General features: G+C 37.6%; 1 protein-coding gene across 2 annotated transcripts in view; it reads left to right on the top strand.

The window, feature by feature from the left end:
- The first annotated feature begins 525 nt into the window (after positions 1-525).
- PEX5L (peroxisomal biogenesis factor 5 like) overlaps positions 526-25,829 on the top strand; it is a 278,603-nt gene continuing 253,299 nt past the window's right edge. For both annotated transcript variants that reach the window (XM_007195378.2, XM_007195374.2), the window contains exon 1: positions 526-911. In XM_007195378.2, the coding sequence (XP_007195440.2) occupies positions 891-911 (21 nt within the window). In that variant the 5' untranslated portion in view covers positions 526-890. The remainder of the gene's footprint in view (positions 912-25,829) is intronic.

The raw sequence follows: 25,829 nt of genomic DNA, 5'->3' as shown, positions 1-25,829 counted from the left end.
GGGTAGTCAGCAATGAATTAGGGGTGGGGTTAGTGGGGAGAGGCTTAATTCACCGATTGACAGGGAGGTAACTTGTGAGAGCTGAATCAGAACAGAAGTAAACTCTTCGGAAACCCCCGTGCTCAGCTTATTCTGTCTGTAGGATGATGGGCTTAGTCGGTATTGATGGCTCCTGGAGAGACAATACATTTATATTCCTCCTACTTTTCTTGCAACTAGCCGCCAGCTCGGCTGGAGTCTCCCTAGAAGCCGATGCCGCACCTGAACACGTAGTAAGACCGCCACCGCCCGCGGGCACTTAGGCGCCACGTGCGCGCATTCCCGATCACGCGCGCAGGGGGGCGCGCGCCTGCCTCGGCCGCTCCCGGGGCCCGCCGGGGACGCGCGCGCGCGTGCCCGGCCCCGCGGCCTCTCGGCAGGGACGCGGCCGGGAGGGCGGCGCGCGCCCCGCTCGGCAGCTGCGGCGGCGGCGGCAGCGGCTGGTGTGGGCGCTCACGTCAGGGCGGGGAGGAGGAAGGGGTTCGCTGTGGAAAGAGTGAGAGAGACATGAGGCAGCCAGGCAGGAAGCGAGAAAGTGTTCGGCGGAGAAGGAGTGAGTTTTAGAGACGCCCGGCGAGCAGGACCTGCGCCTGCGGGAGAGCGTGGCCGCCGGGGCTCCTCGCCTCCTCTGCTTGCTCTGCTGTGTCCGCTTTCAGAACCCCGAGCGAAGAACAGTTCCCGGCAGCCCGCAGCGCTGTCAAGGGGCCGCCGCCGGCCAGGCTACCTGGAGCCTTGACCTGGCTCAGGGGCACCCTCTGAGAACCCATCTTCTCCCCTCTGTTGGTGTGCAAGTCAACACGGGGGGGAAAGCATCCGGCAGCCTCAGGGAGCCCTAAAGAAGCTGAAGCAGAATGTACCAGGGACACATGCAGGTAAGACATTTCCATCGAACTGGATAGGGATCTTCGGGACTAATATAGGAGCCAGGGGGTTCACCAAGTTACTGTGGTCAAGTGCTGCCTTCATACAGTTCAACAAGTGAAGTGGTGCAACGTGACCATAACATTTCAGTCCGGTGCTTTCGGTAAAACTAGACGGGTTTCTGTGGGAGAAGAGGAGGAAAGACCTCAGAACTTTGATTGGGAAGTTTGTTTTCTGTGCATTCCCTGAGTCTGTTTCTTTAAACAAGATCAAGGAGTCCAAAAAGAGGAAACCTGGAGATGACCGTGTTTCCGTTGTAATCCTACTGCTGCTCGGCATGTATGTCAACTGAAGGGCAAACAATAATAAGAAAGACAAAGCTTTTCCTATATCATCTGCAAAGGTTTCTTGGCAGTTGGAACACTTTGCCACTTTCGTATTATTTTTTAAAGTGATAATTTTTTAAATGGTTTGTGCTGTATTTTCCCCCTTCAGATGATGGGACATTGTCACCTATCCCTATAGTCACAGGATGACTTAGGAGGATGAATTTCAAACATGTCCAAGAGGCTCTAATGTTTTTCAGGGGAGGTGTTGTCTCTGGTTATTAAAACTCATCTGAGCTGAGCCACTGCTTCTCTCTGATGTTTTCTACTCTCTTGGGCAAGATTACTTTAACCTTGATTCCAGTTCTCATTCACATAGTTGGTTCTTCCTTATAAAGGCAGGTGTATGCTTTGAGGGGAAAAAAATGAAATACTAACTCAGCTTCCTAAAGTATAAACTGAGCTCTTTTTTTTACTGTTCCTAAATGCTTTAGTCATGGACTTAATGTTTGGGCTTCCTTTCCATTACAAAGATGGTCAAATACAGTTATCATATGTGGTGCTTTCACCCTGGTGTGTAATGTGTATGAATACTGAGGATGTTACTTCTGTGTCTTTAGAGCAATTTAAAATAGATAAATTAACATGTTACTGCATTTGTGACTTAGTATTACCCAATATTTAATTTCAGAGTCTTTGGGGAAATTCTTTTGTATTATAATTTATTTTTATATAAAATGGTATTGTATCATATTCCTAAGTTTTGTAAGAATTCTGAATCAGCACTCTCAGAATTCTAAAAGCATTTCCCGTATTACTGACATCATCCTGTTTTGAAAATTATTAATAGAATTATATCACAGTTGTTGGACAATAATTAGTGCCTGAAGTATATTTCTAAATATAAACAATAAATACGATCTACATGTTTCTTATTAAAGCTACACTAATTGGAAAGTTTAGTAACAAAGAACCATTCAAACAATCACAGCTAAAAAAATTAACAAAGGGTTATTACCATAGTTCTATGTTTCATCTTCACCCAAGAATGATACTTATAATTTTATGTATTATCTATTTATTATACCTAAACAGTTTCTCCACAGGAGTGAAAATAGGAAGATTTTAATAAATGGAGTCAATCTTCAGAAAATTGCTCATTCACACAAAATTCATAATTGACTACTTGGGCAATTTACTAAAACTTTCCACATTATTTTTTGTTTGAAAATATGTTTTTGTGAATGAAGAATTGAAGCAACAATCTGATAAACTCAGGCACCCCCAAAACAATTTAAACTAAATTTTCTGAATACTTCAAGGATTGATGTTACTGAAACTTGAATTGTCTAGAATAATGTCTGAGGGTTTCATTTCACTTTGAGAGAATAGACAAAATGTAAGACTCTGCATATAATCCTGCCTTAATGTTTTTTGCTTGTGTACTTCTATAACAGCAAATATGATGGCTTGCAGTAAAACTCACAAATCTTTGCTGCCAAGCTTAGCTTGGAAACATTACTAAATACTGTAATCAATATGCTTGCCAAAATTTCAGAGCACAGTACTTTTCTCCTTTTTACTATTGACCACTGATGTTAACTTCTAAGGCTTTAATAGTTTAGTAGCTATTAAATGATATGATCATCTGAGTGGGAATGCCCCACCCCCAAAAAACCCACTTATTTCAATCTGATTTATAATATAGTTACTTGCTGACATTTTAAAACCCCAGTCTCTTTCCCAGAGAATAGTATTTAGCCTATAGACAAAATCGCCATTGTGTTGGTACATTTACATTAAATAAAGAATCTTTCCTTATCAGAGATAGTATCATCTTCCTGTGCGTACCTGACTCTAATCACAAGGGAAAAGAAGCATAGCCCAAACACTCCAAAATATTTGTGATTTAAAATCTGAATACATATTTGGTAAAGTGGACCAGGGATGAGCAGATTTACTAACATTTCTGCCAACTTTGGAGTTCATTTGAAACACTGGTGTTACTTGGCTGATACCTTAAAACAGGAGTGAAACAGAAAATATTTGCAATCATTAGCTCTGCCTTCTAATTCTACTCATTTCTGTATCCAAGAGATTTTAAAATAAAATGCTTTGTAAATAGGCAGTCTGAGTGAGGAGGTGTTCACATGAAGTCTTAAAAAATAGTCTGATTTAAAACTCCTGTAGTGCCTTTGTTTCTGAAACTTAACGATTTTGTATGTAAAGTCTATCAATTCTTATACATATGTCTAATTCATCCAGTTTACCATAGAAATTGAATTCATTTTAGAAGCCACAATATTGTAAAATCACACATTTGGTTTACTCTGCTAGTTCATTAGAAGATAAAAGTTGACATCTATTACAGATAGATAGACAGCACTGCATAGTAGTGTAGATTTCTTGGTTTCAAAGTGAATGCCACAGGTATATTTCTTAGGAGTAGAGCCCCAGAGTTGTGCTGTTTTCCAAGTGCCTCAGCAATTATTTCCAAGGGGAATTCATCACCCCAGCAACTTAAGCAAAGGTTGTTTCTTTAGTGACTTTTAGATTTACTTCTTTTTCCCTTTTGACCAGGGGGCCAATGGTGTTTAAATGCACTTTGGCATCAGTTCTAACCAACTTTCTGTTTCTCATAGATGACCTCTGATCTTAATCCCTCCAATACCGCTGTGTGCTCTGCACTGCGATGCTTATTTGTATATGGCCATATGACTTAACACTGCCAATTAGAGCAAAATAATTACATGTCTCTGAATGTTCCCTTAGCCAAACCTTTTTTCTGAAATGGTATAAATACACGGCAATGTAATTTCAATTTTGAACTAAGATTTTCTTGTTTTTAATAAAGGATCCCCAGTAGTATTTTTTGTTACAAAAGAAAGTTATTTCAGAAGACAATCAAACAAAAAAATCTATTCGTAATTGTAACTGATCTTTATTATAGGCATTGAAAACAGACGTTTTTGACTTATTCAAGCCTGCTGAGGAAAAATTCCACACCCTCTGGCTTCACAAGACATTAATTAAGAAAATTTAAATGACAAAAATTATAAAATTATTAACATTTCAAAAAGTAGCCATTTATTTGTCTTCCCCCAAAGGGGTTTTGCGTTTTTATTTATGACTTTACTTAAGCCTTTAAAAAATTTTTTTCATGAAGGGGAACAGCTTGGATAACATAAATTATGTTAATACATTAGATCTGGCCACTGGAGACTCATTTGGTTCACTAGAAACAACGAACATAAGAAGCCAGTCCAAAGTAAGGGCATAGAATGTTTTCAACATCTGTAACAGCAGTTTGTCATAACTGATACCTAAAGCAAAATTGTAAAGTAGATAATATTTGTCATGGATACTTCCACTTTTCTAAAAGATCCATTTTTCTCCTCCTGATGCCACCATTTTCTATCCTGTGTCATTTCTTTATCAACCCTTTGCTAACAAAAATATAATTAATACCAATATACCACACACATACACCCACACACCATATTTGCATTTTTAGAGGGAAATCTTTGAAAATTAGGAGTTTTTTGCAGGGGAGGGTTATGTTTTAAGGAGAATGAGGTAATGCCGGCCTAGGGCTGAGGTTGATTTTGTTGATTTGGTCATGGATAGCTACCGCCCTCCCCTCCCCTCTCCCCCCACCCAGCTCAAATAGTACCTGCCTTCCTCCTCGAAGTCCTCCTATGAATGATAATCAGTATTAATACTCCTTGAATGAATTTATTTCAGACATGAATTTATTGTCTGAAATAGTATTAACTAGAACTCTGTTGAAGGAAATTCATGTACGCTGAAGCTGCTGTGCAAAATTATGACACAAGCTCCAGCAAGATTCCGAAGTGCCTTCCTATATATTTACAAGCAAATCATGCTTGGTATGAGAGTAATACTGAGCTTCTAGCACTTAAAAATTATAATACTTATGGTATAATATTGCTGAATACTTGATTAACCTGAAAATCTCATTCCCCAGCTATACCGGCCAACAGTTTACATTATAGACTTACTGTAAGAAACACAATATGTTCTTCCTAGATTTTGTTTATGGTTTATAAACATTCTTCCTAAAAACATGTGTTTGAAAGAAAAAATTCTAGCATACAAATGTTTTGACTATAAAACATTTTTAAAGTAAAGAATAAGAAAAGGTTAAAACAGAACTTGTTAATTTTAAAATCTTGCATCTCTAGTATTACCACTGCCAACCTAAGAAACATTAAGATGTGATGCACCATGTAGTCAAAACATCTGGCAGGCTGCTTTTTTACACTTTTCATTGAGATCACATGTTGCCAACACAGGCATAAGTTAGAGCCGTTTAAAGATTTTATATTCTAGAATTAATTTCTTGATACATTTATGGAATAACTGGTGTGCATTTCCTGCACTGAAAGTGAGGGCACACTACAGCCTAATGTTTCCCTATGGGACCTAAGTCCAATCTGAGTGTTTGGCGACATCTAAACATGATGTCATTTCAAATACACCAATAAGGAAAATGAGGTTGCCAAGTTTCTGAAATATGAAGCCTTTTTATCATTCAGACTTTGTAGAAGGAAAAAAATCACCTTGAACTATAGCATGTAACCCACGGATCAGAGACCAGATGCTGTGAATTGGGGGCTACATTTCTTTCAATGACCCCTTCCTTCGTCTTCACCTCACCCACTTCCCACCCCTCCTCACCTATGCCATCCCCTTTACTAGGGATACCAAATGGAAGACTTTTTTCCCAGCCTGTTAAGAAAGATTTGTATATCTTATATATTATTATATTTTACAGAATATAAACAGGAAGATAGCTAATACCCTGTTGGTTAAATATCAAGACCATGGCTAATTGTTCAGAGCCCAGAGTCTAATATAGCACACTACCAATATTGTCATATAATGTCATTTTTTTTTCTTTTATAAATAAATACGTTATTTATGACAGAGGTGACACTGGCATTGCAAGAGGAAAATGTTCTTTGTCAATCAATGATTCTTGGTTAATTGGATATCTATATAATTTTTTTAAAGGTGAATCTTGACTTCTATTTTGCATGTACACAGAAGTCCATCCCAAGTAGGTTAAAATAGGAGAATACATTTATGACCTAGCAGGTAGGCAGTGAACACGTGAAAGTACATTTACCAGTAGCTGTTTTAATGTCCTTGTTTACCAATTCTGTTATCTGTGTCATTTTGTGGACTGTTTCTATTGATTGATTTTTATCTTCATTATGGGCTGTATTTTCCTGCTTCTTTGTATGCCTGGTACTTTTTGATTGGATGCCAGACATTGCGAATCTTACATTGTTGGGTGCTGGATATTTTTTAATTCCTTTGTTTTTTAAGTTTTGTGTTTGGACACAACTAACATACTTGGAAACGGTTTGGTCATTTCAAGGTTTGCTTTTAAGAGTTTTTACGTGATACTAGAAGCTACCAAAATTTTTTGGGATAGGGCTGACTTGTCCTGTCTTCTGAAGTAATATTCTTCTGAGTACTTTATCTGATGTCCCACTCATCAGGAGATTTCTTGACTTGGTTTTGGGCATGTGAACTCTTTATAGCCCTGTCTGAGCTCTAAGAAGTGCTCTGGCTGTTCCTTTCTGATGGTCTGAGGGTAGCTTCCTCACATACATGATCAGAACTCAGTGGAAGACTAGTGGGGGAAGCCTTTGCATGTCTCCAGAGCTCTCACTCTGTGCAGACTTCTCCCTAGCATTCTGCCCTGTATAGTCTAACACCCGGGCCTCCTCAAATCCTCCACTCTGTCTCCTCAGCTTAGTGAGGATACCAGACATTTTGGGGTCCTCGCTTCCGACATTATGTCCTGGAAACTCTTTCCCGGCTGTAAGTAGGGCAGTCACAGTGCTCACCTTATTTGTTTCCCTTCTCTCAGGGATCTTGTGAGGCCTTTCTTCCCAGTGTTTAAAAATCATTGTTTTGTATATTTTGTCTGTTTTTTTCCCCAGTTTTATTGAGACATAATTGACACACATCACTGTGTAAGTTTAAAGCATACAGCATGATGGTTTGACTTACCTATATTGTGACACAACAGGTTAGGCTACCGTCCATCTTCTTACGTAGATACAGTAAAAAGAAAGAAGGGAAAAAGGAAGAACATTTCTTCCTTGTGACGAGAGCTCTTAGGTTTTATTCTAACAACTTTCCTATATATCATCCAGCAATATTAGCTGTAGTCATCAGGTTGTGCATTACCTCCCTAGTACTTATTTATCTTATGACTGGAAGTTTGTGCCTTTTGACCGCCTTCCTCCAATTCCCCCTCCAATTCCCCCTCCTTCACCCTCTGCCTTAGGTAATCACAAGTCTGATCTCTTTTTCTGAGATTGTTTATTTGTTCTTAGATTTCACATATAAGTGAGATCATATAGTATTTGCCTATCTCTGACTGACTTATTTCACTTAGCATAATGCCTTGAAAGTCCATCCATGTTGTCACAAATGGTACGATGTCCTCATTTTTCATGGCTGAGTAATAATCCATTGTGTGTATATATATATATATATACCACAACTTCTTTAGCCATTCATCCACCAGTGGACACTTCAGTTGTTTTCATGTCTTAGCAATTGTAAATAGTGCTGCTAGGAATGTGGGTGTGCCAATATTTTTTGAGTTAGTGTTTTTGTTTCCTTTGGGTATATTCCCAAAAGTGGAATTGCTGGATCATATAGTAGTTCTATTTAAAAATTTTTAAGGATCCTCCATATTGTTTTCCTAGTCACCGTACCAATTTGCAATCCCACCAACAGTGCACAACAATTCCCTTTTCTCCACATCCACACCAGCATTTGTTATTTCTTGTTTTTTGGATGTTGGCCATTCTAACAGACATGAGGTAATATCTCACTGTGGTTTTAATTTGATTTTCCCTAATGCCTAGTGATGTTGAGCATCTTCTCATGTACGTGTAGCCTTTCTTATACCTTCCTTGGAGAATTGTCTATTCAGGTCCTTTGCCCATTTTTAATTGGGTTATTTGGTTTTTTTGCTATAAGTTCTTTATATATTTTTAATATTAACCCTTTATCAGATACATGTTTTACAAATATTTTTTCCAGTTACTTAGGTTTTCTTTTCATTTTGTTCATGGTTTCTTTTGCTGTGCAGAAGCTTTTTTACTTTGATGTAGTCCCACTTGTTTATTTTTTATTTTGTTCTTTGTGCTTTAGGTGTCATATTGTCATTTTTGACGGATCCTTATTAGTACCAATATACTACTTCTCCTATTAAAACTCTATTAGATAAATAATCATTATTATTCTCCATGTGAGATTTCACTAGATTGATCATCTTTATTATTTTTAGATAATGACCATTAAAAATTTCACAGATGAAAAATAATGAGCTCATTTAGATAGGAAGAGGCTGCTTATCCACCATTTCATTCAAGAGAAACACACAGAACTCTGCCAACAGCTCTGAAATGGGGTGAACCTAAGCCAAGTAGGAGAGTTTGCATTGCAGGTGCATACACAACTCCCCAAAGCTCCTCTTCATGCATAGAAAGCCCTGAGAAACCAGACAAACTCTGTAAGTGGGAGGTGGTGTAGCAAAAACTTTTTCTTCCAAACAGAATGCCATATGGTCATCTATAAATCGTGGAGATTCCAAGAGCTGATTGGTGCTGTTGTGATGCCAGATGCTAGAAATCTACCTAGGGAGCTACAAAATTCCCACTCCTACACAGCCTCTTAAAAATTATGCCGTTTTTAAAGCAACTGGTATGGTAGAAGAATTCAGAACCATTTCGTATGAGTAATGATAGAAGGAACTGGGGATGTTTAGCTTGGAAAGTAAAGACTCGAGGAGACCATGATGACTTTATATAAATATATGAAGGATTATTATGTAAGAAGGGGATAGAATTATTCTGTACATCCTTGAAGGTTAAAACTGGTATCATATCAGGGTGAGGTAAAAAGTTTCCTCAAGGCAACGACAGTAAGAAGATGCTGGATACAGTACCCAGTTCTCACTGTGGTGAGCTGCCTGCTTGGAGATGGAAGAGGCCAAGAGTGAAGGGGGAGCTGAATGTGAACAGAGCACAGTGCCCCTGTGCACACGCAGGCCTCTGACCCGAGACCATTATGCCTGTGGATGAAATCCAGTGAAAAGCACCGTGAGATGGCATGTGTGTTTGTGTGTGCGTGTCTGTGTGTCCCACCGAAAATGGTTATGGTCAACTGAAGTAATGACCTATAATAAGCAAAACCCAGTATGTCCTGGGGGGAATATTCCTGGTTCTCTGAAAGTATATGGGTGAGCATCAGACAGAGCCATGCCAGTACCATGATGCAAAGTGATCAAAAATAGTGAAAGGTTAGAAAATATGGAACCTCTTCAAGGAGATGAGAAAGAGGAAAACATTTAAACATCATAACATGAAGCTGCTAGAGGTGCAAAACATCTTTTTACTTCCTTTCACATGGGTGTTAACTGTAACATACATGCTTATATGGAATGGTATCCTCTGATCATGCAGGGACATAACATCTGATTGGACACGTGATTATGTGCACATGAAACACCCGGGAGCTTATTGGAAATGCAGACTCTCAGGTCCCACTCCAGACCTACTGAGTCAGAAACTGAATTTTCCAAGATACCCAGTGATTTATACGTACATTAACATTTAGGATGCACTAATCTGAAGACATCTACATAGAGAACAGGACCTGATCTATTGCACTGAGACCTTAGCAAAAAGTTAGATTCTTGGCTAGTTTTCTGACATCACAGAGGCATAATGAGGTACCTGAGAGAGGAGCTGGCAAGAGCAACTATCACAACTATGTTTGAATAAAATTTCTTTCTTATATTGATATCATAACCTCCGCCTAATTGGTTATAGTTTTTCCATCTGGGGAAAGCTCAGCAAACATATTATGTTCCATCTGAATATAATAAGCCTTCAAATATTTAGAGAACTATTATGTCTTCATCCCATTAAATCTTTTCTTCTCCAAGATAAACAGCCCAGTTCACTAATCGTTTCTCATAATGACATTTCTGATGCTTAATGGCTCCACGAAAGTATGGCCTCAGAACAAGACACAGTGCTCAAGATGTGATCTGACCAATACCAAGCACTGTGAGATTATTTATCTCCTGGGAAAAACATCTACTCAGACAGCCTAAGACTGCTGTAGCATCTTTAGACTAAATTGTCCTCTAAATTGTTCTGATGTTTCTATTCTCTGAATAACTTGGGAGTTATCTCACAGGTGTTAGGTCTTTATACCAGAATAATCTTGAATCCATACATGGATTAGAATATTCTAGGTTAACAGTTCCTTATGTCTCCAACAACTGCAGTAATGTTCAGTTTTGAGGTCACAGAATCCTGAATTTGAAGGACTCTTGAAATTGTTTTGTTCAACCATTTCATTTCACTGATGAGGAAACTGAGGTCCGGTAAATAAGAGACTTGCTCAAAAGGTCCCATATAACTTAGTTAGCAGAGGTAGTACTGTAATGAAAGCTGCCTTATCCTAGTGTGCTATTCCCATTACACTTTTTACTCTTTATTTTGAATTACAATAAAAATCTAAGTGAAAAGTAAGCATTATAATAAACTACTAGATGTTTTCAAATACCCAAGTGTTTGGCATTTAGTCACAAAAATTGATTTTTTCCTGCTTTTTGCTGTTAGTGTAACTATTTGATTTTTTTTAATCTTTTATTTTTTTTTAATTTTTATTTTATATTGGAGCATAGTTGATGAACAATGTTGTGTTAGTTTCAGGTGTACAGCAAAGTGATCCAGTTATACATATACATGTATCTATTCTTTTTCAAATTCTTTTACCATTTAGGTTATTACAGAATATTGAGCAGTGTTACCTGTGCTATACATTAGGTCCTTGTTGTTTATCTATTTTAAATATAGCAGTGTGTACATATCAATCTCAAACTCCCAGTCTATCCCTACCCCTCCCCCAACCCTTCCCCCCGGTAACCATAAGTTCATTCTCTAAGTCTGTGTGTCTGTTTCTGTTTTGTAAATAAGTTCATTTGTATCACTTTTTTTTAGTTTCCGCATATAAGTGATATCATATGTTATTTGTCTTTCTCTGTCTGACTTAACTTCACTTTGTATGATAATCTCCAGGTCCATCCATGTTGCTGCAAATGGCATTATTTCATTCTTTTTAATGGCTGAGCAATGTTCCATTGTATATATGTACCACATCATCTTTATCCGTTCATCTGTTGATGGACACATAGGCTGCTTCCATGTCTTGGCTATCGTAAGCAGCACTGCAACGAACATTGGGGTGCATGTATCCTTTTGAACCATGTTTTTCTCCAGACATATGCCCAGGAGTGGGATTGCTGGATCCTATGGTAGTTCTATTTTTAGTTCCTTAAGGAATCTACTAAAATTGAATATGTAAAATATCAAATAGTTTCTTAAGGAACCTATTTGATATTTTACATATTCAATTTTAGTAGTCATTTGTTTGGCTGACAATGGGAGAAAGTCTGGTCTGTAAGTCTGTTTTAAAAGTGGAACGAAGTGCCATGAAAAGCTGTATCATTTTATTTCCTAAAGGTGTTCCTCACTGTCTCTCCTTGGACTGACTAGATTGACCATTTGAGTGAACTGGTTTGATAGGTTCTTGGAACTAGCTGCCTAAATATACAAGTAAAGCCATCAGGAGTTCTTAGCTGTAAGAAACAACTCGGAAAACAGAAGACAACTCTGACTCATTTAAGCATAAAGGGAATTTATTAGAAGTATATTTGGACAATTGAAAGCATGGAAAGAATGTTGAAGATTGAAAAATCACCATTTTTGCAAAAATCATAGTAAAAATTGATTCAAGCAAGAATAATGGTCAATGGATGCTAAATCTGAGGAAAGAGGCAGTTTGAGGAGAAACAGGGTATTTATATAACATCAAAATGTCACCCACATAAATTACAAAACAAAAAATCATGGCTTTTCCATGGAGAAATTGCACACTAAGTTACCAAAATCAACATCACCGCTAAGGTGATCAACTGGATGTCCATCTCTGGATGCAATGCCCTGAGAAGGACACATCATTCCTATAGTAGTACTGCTGAGGATGCACAACCTGAATATAATCATGAGAAAATCTCAGACAAACCTAAAATGAGGGATATTCTATAGAATAAGCAGATTATCTTTTTCAAAAATGTGAGTATCATGAAAAACAAGGAAAAACTGAGATGTTTACAAATTAAAAGAAGACAAAAGAGACAATGACAGCTAAATGCAGTACGTGATAGTGGACTAGATCTTGGACTGGGAAAGAAAATTGTCATAAAGCACAGTGTGGCACAATTGAAACTTGAATATGGACTAGATGTTAGATTAGTGTTACTGTTATATGTGCTGATTTTGATAACTAAACTATGGCTGTGGCAAGAGAATATCTTTGTTCACAGGAAATACACGCTGCAGCATGAAGGGGCAAAGGGGCATAGTACAGGTAACCTACTCTCAAGTGATTTGGAATAATGAAAATAATAATATGCATGATATAATTACATAGAGAGAGAATGCCCAAATATAGCAAAATGTTAAAAATTGGTAAATCTGGGTAAAGGGTATTATGGGAGTCCATTGTACTATTCTTGCAATTTTTCTGTAGGCTTGTGATTATTTCAAAATAAAAAGGTTTCTAAAATATTTTAAAAAAACACATTAGGATACTCACAGACTCCTAGAACTAGGCTCCAAATGGAGGGACCACGAAAACCCCATGTTGGAGCTTCAGCTGCTGCCCCCCACTCCCAGGTTGAATGTTCTACCATGACTATGTGCCCCAAAAACTCAATTCAAAGTGGGGTCAGGTGTAGCTGGTTGGTGGAACTGAGTCAACACATCCATACCGTATTTGCAAGGTAGTCTGGGAAAGTGCATTTCTGCTTGCCACCAATATTCCAAAAGTGGACAGTTTCCCAAATATAGAGTTTAGATTTGGGAAAGTTAAAAAAATTAAAAAGCCAGTATCCACTATAACATGTTATAGATATTGCTTGAAAGTAAAACAAACACCTCTCTATCTTGACCTAACTAGAGTTCAATCGGCCTTGAGGGATAAGAGTTAAAAGAAAATAATTCTCTTTAAGTCCTGTGCTTATTTGGTACTACCTGCCATTACATGCAGGCCTGCAGGAGAATACAGTAAAGCTAGAATATATTGGTTTATTAAATCATGCAGCAAAGAAGAGTAGAATGATCCCTCCGTCATTCATCAGTGTCCATTTACTGCTCACTTCCATTCTTTTTAAGAAATTAGAAAGAGCCCTGCGAAGGATTTAGTAATTAATCAGGGGATTAAAATACATATCATGTACCTTAGTGATAAGAACATTTTTCCCTCCATACGCAGGAACTTAATGTGGAAAACTGGGCACATTAGTGTTTCATATTCATCCAAAGAATGATTATAATCAAGGTGCTCTATGCATTTGAGTCATTAATATTGATATGCAGCCTATTATATAAGCCTTTAGGAAGGTTATGTAAGACAAAAGAAAGTGTTCTTAAGCTTGGGGCAAGATTAAATTAAAATAGAATCCTGGAGATATAAATGTCTTTAGGGTTCACATAGCACAGCTTTGTCATTTCACATATGAGGAAACTGAGGGCTAGATCTTGATGGCCCAGACTTCTGGTACTAATAGCCTTCCCCAAAAATGAGGTGGGGGGAAAGATGCTGAAAGGCTTTTGATGGCATGCATCAGACATTGCTTAATGATCTCTCACATTTGAAGAGGCTACAGAAACATACTGGTTAAGAGCTTGCGCTCAGGATCCGACAGTCCCAAGTTCAAATCCTAGATTCACCACATATTATCTGTGGGATCTTGCTCTAATAACTTATCCTCTCTAAACCTCACTTTCCCCATCTATGGCAAGAATATAATAAATGTACCCATACGTTGTGATGACTTTGTAAGGATTATCTCTTATGTTTTTTTTAATTGAAATATAGTTGATTTACAATGCTATGTTAATTTCTGTTGTACAGCAAAAAGATTCAGTTATACTTATATATACATTCTTTTTTTAATATTCTTCCATTATGGTTTATCATAGGATATTGAATATAGTTCTCTGTGCCATATAGTAGGACCTTGTTGTTTATCCATTCTATATATAAAAGCTTATATCGGCTAACCCAAACCTCCCATTTCACCCCTCCCCCAACCCCCTCCCCCTTGGCAACCACCAGTCCGTTCTCTATCCATGATTCTGTTTCTGTTTCATAGATAGGTTCATTTGTGTCATATTTTAGGCTCCACATATAAGTGTGTATCATTTTTTTAGATTCCACATATAAGTGATGTCATATATTTGTCTGACTTACCTCACTTAGTATGATAATCTCTAGGTCCATCCATGTTGCTGTAAATGGCATTATTTCATTCTTTTTTATGGCTGAGTAATATTCCATTGTGTGTGTGTGTGTGTGTGTGTGTGTGTATATATATATACACACACATACATATATATATATACCATATCTTCTTTATCCATTTGTCTGTCGATGGATATTTAGGTTGCTTCCATGTCTTGGCTATTGTATGTAATGCTGCTATGAACGTTGGGGTGCATGTATCTTTTCAAATTACAGTTTTCATCTTTTCTGGATATGTGTCCAGGAGTGGGATTGTTGGATCATATGGTAACTGTTTTTTAGTTTTTTAAGAAACCTCCAGACTGTTCTCCAAAGTGGTTGCACCAATTTACATTCCCACCAATGTGTAGGAGGGTTCCCTTTTCTCCACACCCTCTCCATCATTATTTGTAGACTTTTTGATAATGGCCATTCTGACTGGTGTGAGGTGATAACCTCATTGTAGTTTTGATTTGCATTTTTCGAATAATTAGAGATGTTGAGAATCTTTTCATGTGTCTATTGGCCATCTGTATTTCTTCTTTGGAGAAATGTCTATTTAGGTCTTCTGCCCATTTTTTGGTATTAAGCTGTATGAACTGTTTGTATGTTTTAATATTAAGCCCTTATCAGTTGCATCATTTGTAAATATTTTCTCTCATTCCGTAGGTTGTCTTTTCATTTTGTTTATGGTTTCCTTTGCTGTGCAGAAGTTTATAAGTTTGATTAGGTCCCATTTATTTATTTTTGTTTTTATTTCCATTGGTCTAGGAGATGGATTCCAAAAAATATTGCCGTGATTTATGTCAAAGAGTGTTCTGCCTATGTTTTCCTCTAGGAGCTTTATAGTATCCTGTCTTGCATTTAGGTCTTTAATCCATTTTGAGTTTATTTTTGTATACGGTGTTAGAGAATGTTGTAATTTCATTTTTTTACAAGTAGCTGTCCAGTTTTTCCAGTACCACTTATTGAAGAGACTGTCTTTTCTCCATTTTATATTCTTGCCTCCTTTGTCATGGATTAATTGACCATAAGTGCATGGGTTTATTTCTGGGCTTTCTATCCTGTTCCATTGGTCTATGTGTCTGTGTTTGTGCCAGTACCATACTGTTTTGATTATTGTAGCTTTGTAGTATAGTCTGAAGTCAGGGAATTGCTAGTTCTGTGAAAATTGCCATTGGTAATTTGATAGGGTAGCTCTTATGTTTTTACAGAGCTGGCAAAGTGTTTCATATATGTTGTATGTGGAAGAAGGAGTTTAGCCACAGCAGTGCCCATTATACTTGGCTGTTTACAGTAGTGACAGATGCTTGATTTTCTTCTTCTCTCACAGTTCTGGATTTTTTTTTTTCATTTCCCTATCCCAAAACTCTTGCCTCCAGTACACTGAATATTTACTCATCCTTTATATTCCACCCAAATGTTATCTCCTCCGTGAGTGCTGCCCTGTGCCTCCACCAGCACCCTTCCACCTCCCCAACACACAATGCAGAATTAGGGATGTCTTCCTTAATGCTTACTTAGCATCTTATATCCATCATTTATACCATAATTAACATTTAGTTTTAAATATTTATTTTTGTCAGCCTCCCCAGCTACTTGTAAGCCCTTCTGTGGCACTGACTATATATTCAATACATCTTTATATCCCTGGAGACTAGAAGTGCTAGGTACATACTATTAATGTAGTATTTATTGAATGAATGAAAGAATGAATTGGTGAATGAATGGATGAAAGAAAGAATAAAAGAATGAATAATTGAAATACTCAGAAGAGTCCCTTAGTGTCCTGAATAAGGACTCCAAAGTGCAATTGGCATGGTCTTCCTGATTCTAAGACACATGGCCCCAGAATCTGGTCTATTCCCATGAGTTTCAGAAGTGAATACATATCAAGTGAAGTTTTCACACACTGGAAAGGGAATCAATTACAGGGAAACCTTATAAACCTTATAATTAGATTGCCACTGTAATTAAGCAACACTCCACTGTCAAAGCAGTCTATGCAGTTTAATGGGTTCAACCTTTTTAAAGCCTGAGGACAGTTTGGGGCTGCAGATTTAGAAATATAATAGGTTCTCCTAATGGTTTCTAACTGTATCTCTAACTGGCCAAGGTCACTTGGAATTAGAATCCATGCCTCTAGAATCTCCTGGCCCAGGCCAGCCACCTCTCAGTAGCCTCACAAGGGGAGGAGCCAAGAAGGTGTCAGGGGTGGGTGGCACCAGCTATGAGATTTTGGTGTGAGCCTTGGGCAGCTCCTCTCCCCCACACCTCTGCGCCTACACCAAAGGGCCCCAGGTGGCCACCTTCCTTTCCTCAAGGGACTCCCCTCCCCTGCATGGACATTTTTTAAACCACCGATTCCAAGAGGGGGGGAACAAAAAAGGAGGAGGTGTCTAGGAGGTTCTAGACGCCTCCTCACCACCTCAGCTAGTTGTCAACAGTGATTCTGATAATAGTGCTAACACACACACACCCCTGAGACCACTGAGATGACAGAACATCATCGTTAGAACTGTCCTAGGAGGACGTCATTTGCTTACACCCAGTTGTAAGGGTTGCTTACACCTCTAGCCTTGACCTTTCCAGATACACACATGCACACACACACACACACACACACACACACACTCACACACACACACATTTTTCCAGGAATCCAAGGAAGGAGCTGCACTCAGAATGGTCATCCAGGGGACGTGTCTATTTTGTGAACCTGTCTAAATATGGAGATCTTATTATTATGTCTCCCACAGTTACTCTGATATGCGAGCCTGAGATATGGAAGAGTAGTTCTTCTCATTCAGATACAGGGTAAAAAGATTCAAAAATCACATGTCAAAGCTCTCTCTAATAGGAGAGAGGAAATAACTATGCCAGTGATATGTGCCATCTCTGGGCAAATTATAAAAAGAAACCCTCTCTGAGTGGGCTGAATACATAAAGACTCTCCTTTTCCCTGGAGGACACAATAACACACCCAGGCATATGATTTGACAGGTGGAGTTAGAGGGTTGGATTTCAGACCTGACTTGTGCCCCCTGATCCAGACACCCTTGGACAACCAATATGTACAACTGTATGTATGTGTGTGTAGGTGTATAATGAAAGGTGGAGAAATGAACTCAATTTTACCAAAGATATTCAAACACAGATTGGATGTGAGTTTGCTAGTCTTTATGGAAGATGGTTGGCTTAGAATATTACTGACTTTCCTTACAGCTCTAGGATTCTATTATTATCAGGCCCTTAATTAGTGATCTAATACATCTCTGAGGGTTTGGTCAGGGCAGATTTTTCCAGTTTACTAATAACCATATCATGGAAAATAAATTTAAAAGCTTTCCTAACATCAAGATACTTGTTATTTCTTATGAAACTAAAGATCAACCTCTCCTAAATCTTTAAAGAATATGCTACTTAGGAGGATCCTGCTGTACTTCTCCTCCCCATTCTGCAAATAACAAGAGATACTTTAAGACAAAGCTATCCGCAATATGGCAGAACTCTCAGCTGTGATAGAATACTGATTATCTCTACTACAATAGTCACTTTTTGTGAGAGCCTCATAAAAGTTAATCTCTAAAATGCTTCAGTAAGGTTGGCAAAGGACAGATATTTTATCTTTGTCATGCTGATAAGGAGAATGCAGCTCATAGGGTTTGACTGTCTCACCCAAACTTCTACATCAAATCAGTTGGGGACTGAGGACCAGAATCTGGGTCGTCGTTTTTTTATTCTATTGCTTGAGCCTGAATAGCAAATTCAGCCCGCGTCTCCATGTCAGTAACTCAGCTATTGCAAAATGACTCGACTAACAGGGGACAAAAGGATTTTGCAAGTTTTCTAGAACATTGCATGGCCTTAGAGGGTAGAAATCTATGATGCATTCTTCCTGCCATTTATGCAAGACAGATGCTAAATCCATACAGCTCTATCAATTCTCTAAACTCAACATCTGTGTATATTAGTTCCTTGAGACTACCTTTGTCTGTGATGGGGTGCACTCTCCTAGTGGAGTACAAACAGCTGTAAGACACCGATCTTTTGGTACAGAAAGCTTCCCTAGAATAGAAATGCCCAGGAAGCCAGGAAAGTAAGGCTGTGGGATTAACTTGAGCTCAGAATCCCAATGCAGAGTCACTTTGTGTTGCACGTGTAGAAGCAGAATCTTGGGTTGCATGTATAAACTAAGTCAAAATATCCCCCCCAAAATCTGTCACTTACCTAAATATAATATTTTACTTTTATGTTTTATTTTGTACTTTGCTATTATAAAAGTACTTACTTTAAGGCTTTAACCTGTATTAAACCCATATTTAAAACACCTGACTTTAGTATTGAAAAATTAGTCCCTACTTATCTGGGGGAGCTCTCTTATTTCTTCCGCTCTTAGAGATTCATTTTTTGCAGGGAAAGAGAAAATACCAGCTTTCTTGAAAGAGAGCTAGTAAATGGCAGAATCAAGATTACTGGAAATATGCATAGGTCTTACTAATCTCAACTGATATTAAAACATCTACTTAAAGTGGAACCACCATTCCCTATTTTCTTTAAATTAATTTTAAACTTTCCATTACTTTAGGAGTAGAAGGCCAAGAAATAACAAAAATCAGAATGTAGTAGTATTGATCAACTAATGCAATATAAAATTAAAAGTACCAAAATAAAAATCATGTTTTCTTTTATAGTTGATTTTGTTAAAATTAATTTTTTCAGAGATCAACTTCTAGCACATTCATGTGATCATGTCCTGGTTTCAGAGTCTATAAGAAAAGAATGTAAATGTTCTGTGTTATATCAAGGAAGCACTAATTTAACTAATCATCTAGTTAAGAATTAAAGTACGAGTACTCTGTACTTCGCTTGTCAAAAATTACTATTTTACCTGTGGCTTGTTCTGCACATGATTCTGCCATTTTTAATAAATGTTTAAATAGATAGGCTGTTTGCAGGTAAAGAATTGTTAAACTAATTAAGCTGAAAACATAGTTAATCTGGCATCTATGCTCAGCCTAAATATGTATCTACAAACCAGTTATTTCTTCCCAACTAAATACCAGTACCTCTACCTGATCCAACTCAAAGTCAGCGTGTTCCAAACAGGACTCATTATCACCACCAATAACCTCCATAAAACCCACCCCTTCTGTTTTCCTGGATTGCTTAATAGCACCACCACCTACTCAGTTATCTATGTCAGAAACCTGGGAACCATCCTCTCCTCTTTCTCTCCCATCCACTCTTCTTTCTCTCTCACTCCCCAAATTAAATCTAAATGCTCCAGCACTTACTTCCTAATTCACTCGTACTCTGCCCTGTCTCTCCATCCTCACAGTCACCATCTTAGATCACTCTATTGTCTTTATCTGAAGAGTCATTATAGCTCCCCAACTAGTCCCTTTGCTGCCAGGGTCACATGTACCTTACCACCCTCTTCGCTACAGCATTAATTTCATCATATCACCCTTCTATTTAAACTACTTTCAGGGTACACCATCATCTATAACAGTGTTTCTCCAAGTGCAATCTTCTCTAGAATAGTTATCTAGAGTGTTTGTTAAAAATACAGGTAACTGGAACCCACTGCAGCCCTACTGAATCAGGCTCCATGAAGGTAAGGCCTGGGAATCCTCACTTTAACACTCTGCAGGTGAGTTCAGTGCACACTGATGTGTGGGAAACACTAGCCTCCAAAATAAAATATGACCTATAAGGTCTACTTATCTGGTCTTCTCATCTACAGCTTCCCCATGAGCACCCTGGACTCTTGTCTTGCTACATTTTGGCACTTCCCCAAACTTCACCCATGCTTCCATGCCTCTGACCTTTTCTCATGATGGTCCCTACCCAGAACACCTGCCATCTCATCCGTAACCAATACTTGGTTAATCCTTGCTCATCCTTCAACATTCAGTTAAAGGAGTTTAAGGTTATTTCCTACAAGGAGTCTTCCCTGAATTCTCTAGGGTAGGGGTAGATCCCCTCCTCTCTGCTCTCCTGGCACCCTGCACCTGTCCAGACCTCTGTCTCACATCCCCTCACCCTGCTTTCTTGTGAGTTCTCTTGGCTATGTCTTGTTCATCTTTTTAACACACTTAGCACAGAGCCTGCTCGTGGTAGGTGAACAGTACTTGTTGGATTAAGTCATGAATCATAATTCATCTTTTAATTAGCCTGAATTAATTCGTTTGGTTTGAGTTAAACTTCTGGAGATTCCCATAGACCAGTATAGATTGAGAATCTTATCCAGGCTCTTTGAAGATGGAATTAAATTAAATTATGAAAGTGGAGTATTCCCTTTAAAAACCAATTAATCCTGAGTAATATATACATTCAAATTGCTGTCTGATTAATAACAAAAAGGGAAGGGGGCAGGTGTGAGGAACCAAAGAAATTGTGTGAGCCAGTAGGCAAGAGAATTGTATCCCAGGCCTCTTTCTGCTCTAACTAGTGAATGATTTGGGGAACACCTCTTAATCTCTATGAGTTCCAGTTTTCTCATCCACAGAATGACTAAACAGAATCTTAATCTTTCCCCAGTACTATTATTTTATAACTCTAAACTAAAATTTAGTAAATTAACATTTTGATATATTACTTAATACAATAAAAAAGCAATTTCAATAAATGATATGTAGAGTTTATCATATATTTAGGAAATTGGATTTTGGGAGGAAAAATCTATTGATCCAACTTTACCGTAACATTAGACTAGTGTTATATTTACTCTGCTTTTTTTCTACTTAGTTTTAATATTTGGCCTTGTGGATTTGGATTTTTCTTTTATCAGTTAATTGCATGATTTGCTTATTACATGAAATAATAATCATCTGTTATTTATCCCCATGAATTATATTATTATGAGTGAAATGAATGTAACAGCATTATTTGACTAAGTAGATGATCTTCGCATTTTCCTTATGGTTTCAAAGACATGGGGAAAATTTTTGAGTGAGGTATTAATCCAAGTTATAGCACTCCTTACCTGTGTGACCTTGGACAAGTTTCTGAACCTCTCTGAGCATCTCAAAGTAGAAAACTGAAGTGTGTAATAAGTCATAAAAAAGCTTGATTTTTTTTAAAATTTCTGACTCTTGACAATGAGAGCAGATTTGTTGCCAAATTTTAGCACTGGGTTCTCTGCATAAGAAATGCCTTTCTATTATTAAGTTTACAGGGTTGCTCACAGTAGACAATTAATACAGTGTCTCATTAAAACACAGACTAGCACTTCCTCTTTTAAAAAATTCTACAGTAATGTTATCATAATGGAAATTATATCCTCAAACCAATTAGTGGACTAAGTTAGTTTCAGTGAGACATATTGTTTTTCCGTTTATCTATCTCATTTCCTCAGTGAACCCCAAAGAAGTGTAGATAATTGGTGTGCTGTTCATCTGATACAGCTGCAGATCCTTTGTAAACTGCCTTTGCTGTACCCATTTAGAGAGAATTGGAGGAACAAGCATGACGAATAAAAATGGGAAACTAGACTCTAAAGCTATGCTTGCCATTTTGAAATTTTAAAATACGGTGAACTTGTAAGTCAAAAGTAGAGATCAGAAACTAAAACTCTAACCAGAGCTAGGAGCTCTCTTTTATGGGAAGCTAGCAAGGTTAATATCTGTGGGCAGTGAAAGTTTTTGACTAACATTGATTTATTACAGAACAAAAAAAGCTGATCAAATGGGATGAACGTTTACGCATTTATCCATGCATCCTTTAAGCAAGCATAATTGTACAAGTGAATCACAATCTACATAAAAACCTAAAAATCCAGAGACTTAGAGTTCCAATTCTTGACTTTGTTCCCAACTATGACTCCATATGGCTTTAAATTATAGTCTATTTGATCCATTCGAAGGCCCTGTCCACAGCTTGTAGGATGCTACCCCACTTAGTAATGGAAAAGATCATTTGTTACTTCTTCTTTTTCACTTCCCACCCCCTTGTGCACACAATTAAAATAGACACCAATACATAGAGCTTGAAGAAATGCTTTCTTCTTATTGACCATTCACACCTGACTGTAAAATGTGTTGGTTACACTGAATTCTGAGGCTCCAAAATGCCTTTAAAAGAGCAACCCAGAAACTCTAGCCCTGCTGTCCTGCATCACAACAAGTATACCAGACAACTTGAATAAACTGAATCTGCAACAATCTCCAAGAGCCATTCCAGAGGCAAGGGGAGCCCTTTGAGAAGCAGAGCAGGTGGATGTCACCAGCCAGGACCGGCAGGCGTGGACGACAGGCTTGTTGGGAACAGTCTAAATGCTGTGCCTCAAGCCTTCTGTGAAGTGTCTGCTGCTCTTCAGAGCACCAGCCAGTCTCCTATCACAGCGGTCGAGGTCTCCAGGTCAAGAGAAGCTCTCCTCCTCCCCCACTAAAAACAGACCAAACAAAAGGCAAGTTTGGAAAGAGCTGCACAGTCACAAATGTTTGTATTGTCTTTAACCAGAGCCTCTCACTAAAAAAAGAAAATCATGTTCTGATTTATAGCGTAGTTTATGTTCATGACACTGTTGTCAAGTCAGAAGGACAGATCGTATCACTAACAGAGGCACAGATTGTTAGTCACTTGGCATTTCTGGTAATTGTCAGTTACAACTGGTTAGTGGCAAAGCCAGGGCTAGCTTCCCAATGCTACAGTTAGTGTTATTTCCTTTAAAATATGCTTGCAGGAACTACACACTGGCCAAAACAACTCCAGCCCATTTAATAATAAGGTTAACACAGACCTACCAAATGATGGAAAAATTGCAAGTATAAAACTAATCACAGCAATTGGTACACGTGTTTTGTTTTTGTTCATATAAGGTATATGGTATGTGGGTGGGAAATCAGAGCACAACCTTTGGAGGAAAAGGGGATTCTCATGTAGTGTATATGTTCCATACGGTACCTGACACGCTGTCAAACCATAATAAATATAAATGACTGAAATCCAATTTTTTTCTGGCCACACTCCCAGGAAATCTTATCTGATTTCGAAACTTTTGGTGCTAAAATAAAATCCGAGAAACACAGCAGGATAAGAAATAGATCTCTTCAGCAAATCTGATATCCACCCACCCTGAGTCTTCATTCCTCATCTTACTTTTTCTTTATTTTGAAGCCTGATTCCTTTCTCTGAAACTAAACATTTCTGAAAGGTGTATATCTAAGTTGTGTTGATAGAAGCAAATGGTCATTCATTCGTTATCAAATATTTTTGAGCACCTCTTTTTATGGAAACGAAGCTTTATTATACTCCTTCTCCTTAGGGAGTTTGTAATTTATCTGAAAAGACACAAGAAAACTTACATAGCAAGATCAGATTTAAATAAAATAAGGAAACAATTCAAGAATTTTCATGAGGCAATATAATAAAATGTGAAGTACATGGAAAATAAGCATTTAAAAATATGGCTCAGTTGCACATGACTTACAGAACTAGTATACTCAGTTTGAGAGTAAATTAGTAAACCATATGTACAGTGTTTTGAATTAGGTGTCAAAAAATAGTCCCCAATCAAATATAATAGTTTAAATCTTTTTCTTGGTTGAAAAGGGTAGGTTTTTACTGACCACAGCTTTAAAACACATTTTAGAAATGTATAAAGGGAGAGAAATCTGTGAAGGCATCCTGGGGCTTGAATGAGTAATCCATATATTCATTTTTTTGTTGTTATTTCATACCCTAGATGTTATGCGAGAAAAAGTGTCCCTTTCCCAAAACAGCAGAGAGAAAATTATTAAAGATATTTCTGCCTGGGGATAGGTAAACCTTTGAGTTTGGTAAACTGCCACTTCATTCAAAAGTCAAAAATATAGTGGTATAGTAGTTATCCTGATTTCCTTCATAAAAAAAATTAATCTCAAGTCTGTAAACAAATCTTTTTTTCCTTTTATCATGACACAGCAATTTACCCACTGGAGAAAATCTTTTATAGAGGTTAACCCAGTATAAAATTTCGCTGTGGAAAAAATAACTTCATATATATATATAACATGTTAATCAACATTAATTACTTTTTATAATAAAAATTTTAGAAATAAGATTTTAAGTTAAATATTTTTCTTCATGAATCAGTAATGCTCTATTCTTCAGGATTCCCATTGATTTAGGTATTGATTAACAAAGCAAACAACTCAGAGGATAAATGCAAAATTATTTATATCTATAAAAGGTGTTCACACATTGATGCAAATACATTAACTAAAATAATAAACAGCAACATTTAAGAAAAATACTTAAAACTAAATATAGTATTTACATCCTAAAAGTGATTTAAAAAAATCCACCAGCAGTCCTCTGTCTGAGTCCTTGGCAGCTCAGCATCCTTCAGCTCAGAGAAGAGGGCAAGACCAGGCGTTTACTGGCGTGCAGCACTTCCGGAACTAACCCTGGCTCCGGCTGCTCTGGTGGGACACACCTGCTTCTCTTGAGAGAGAAACCAGCAATCATTTTCCATCTTGTTCTTCCCTGGACAGATAACCTAACTAGATATATTCAAGGACAAATTAAACAACGAAATTTAAATGTCACTTGAGGATAGGAGTTCCGTGTTCGCACCTTGTGCATCTCATCTGTTTTAAATTAGAAATTCCTTAAAGACAGGATCATGAACATTCACATACAGAGAGAAATGGATATAGATATCAAAAAAATATTTCAAAGCACTGAGCTGACATCTAGTTAATAGGAAGTTAACTTAAATATTAGAAATACCAGTGAGGATTTATATAAAACGTTGAATGCTGTGATCTAACCATCAGTCAAAGTCATTCTTCTCTGTGGTGTGACCTCCCACATTTTCCTGGGGATGAGATTCAGGTACTAGAATAAAATGAAGGATAGAATCAAGCACAAAAAGATGGGATATTACATGTTGGTGGTAGTGGTGGTATTATAGCCTTTACTTCTTGCTTTTTATGGAAAGGAATGTTTTTCCCTGTTTACTTACGCCCATTTGTTGTCTAAATCACTATTAGCCATTATTTTTCTGTCTTTATAAACTTAAGCTCAAATACCTCCATTATATTTTTCTATAATTTCACAGGTTGATTATTCATTCCATGTTTACTCTTTTATTTATTATACACTGATTAAGTGCCTATGTGTCAAGAGAAAAGTCCCGACAATTTGTTTCAAATCTCTCTTATCATTGTCTTCCATTCTTCTAACCAGAGTCCTCTC

Source organism: Balaenoptera acutorostrata, chromosome 4, assembly GCF_949987535.1.
Source record: "Balaenoptera acutorostrata chromosome 4, mBalAcu1.1, whole genome shotgun sequence".
Classification (NCBI taxonomy): Eukaryota; Metazoa; Chordata; class Mammalia; order Artiodactyla; family Balaenopteridae; genus Balaenoptera; species Balaenoptera acutorostrata.
Note: the sequence above shows the minus strand (reverse complement) of the source record. Positions and strands in the feature narration are given on the sequence as shown.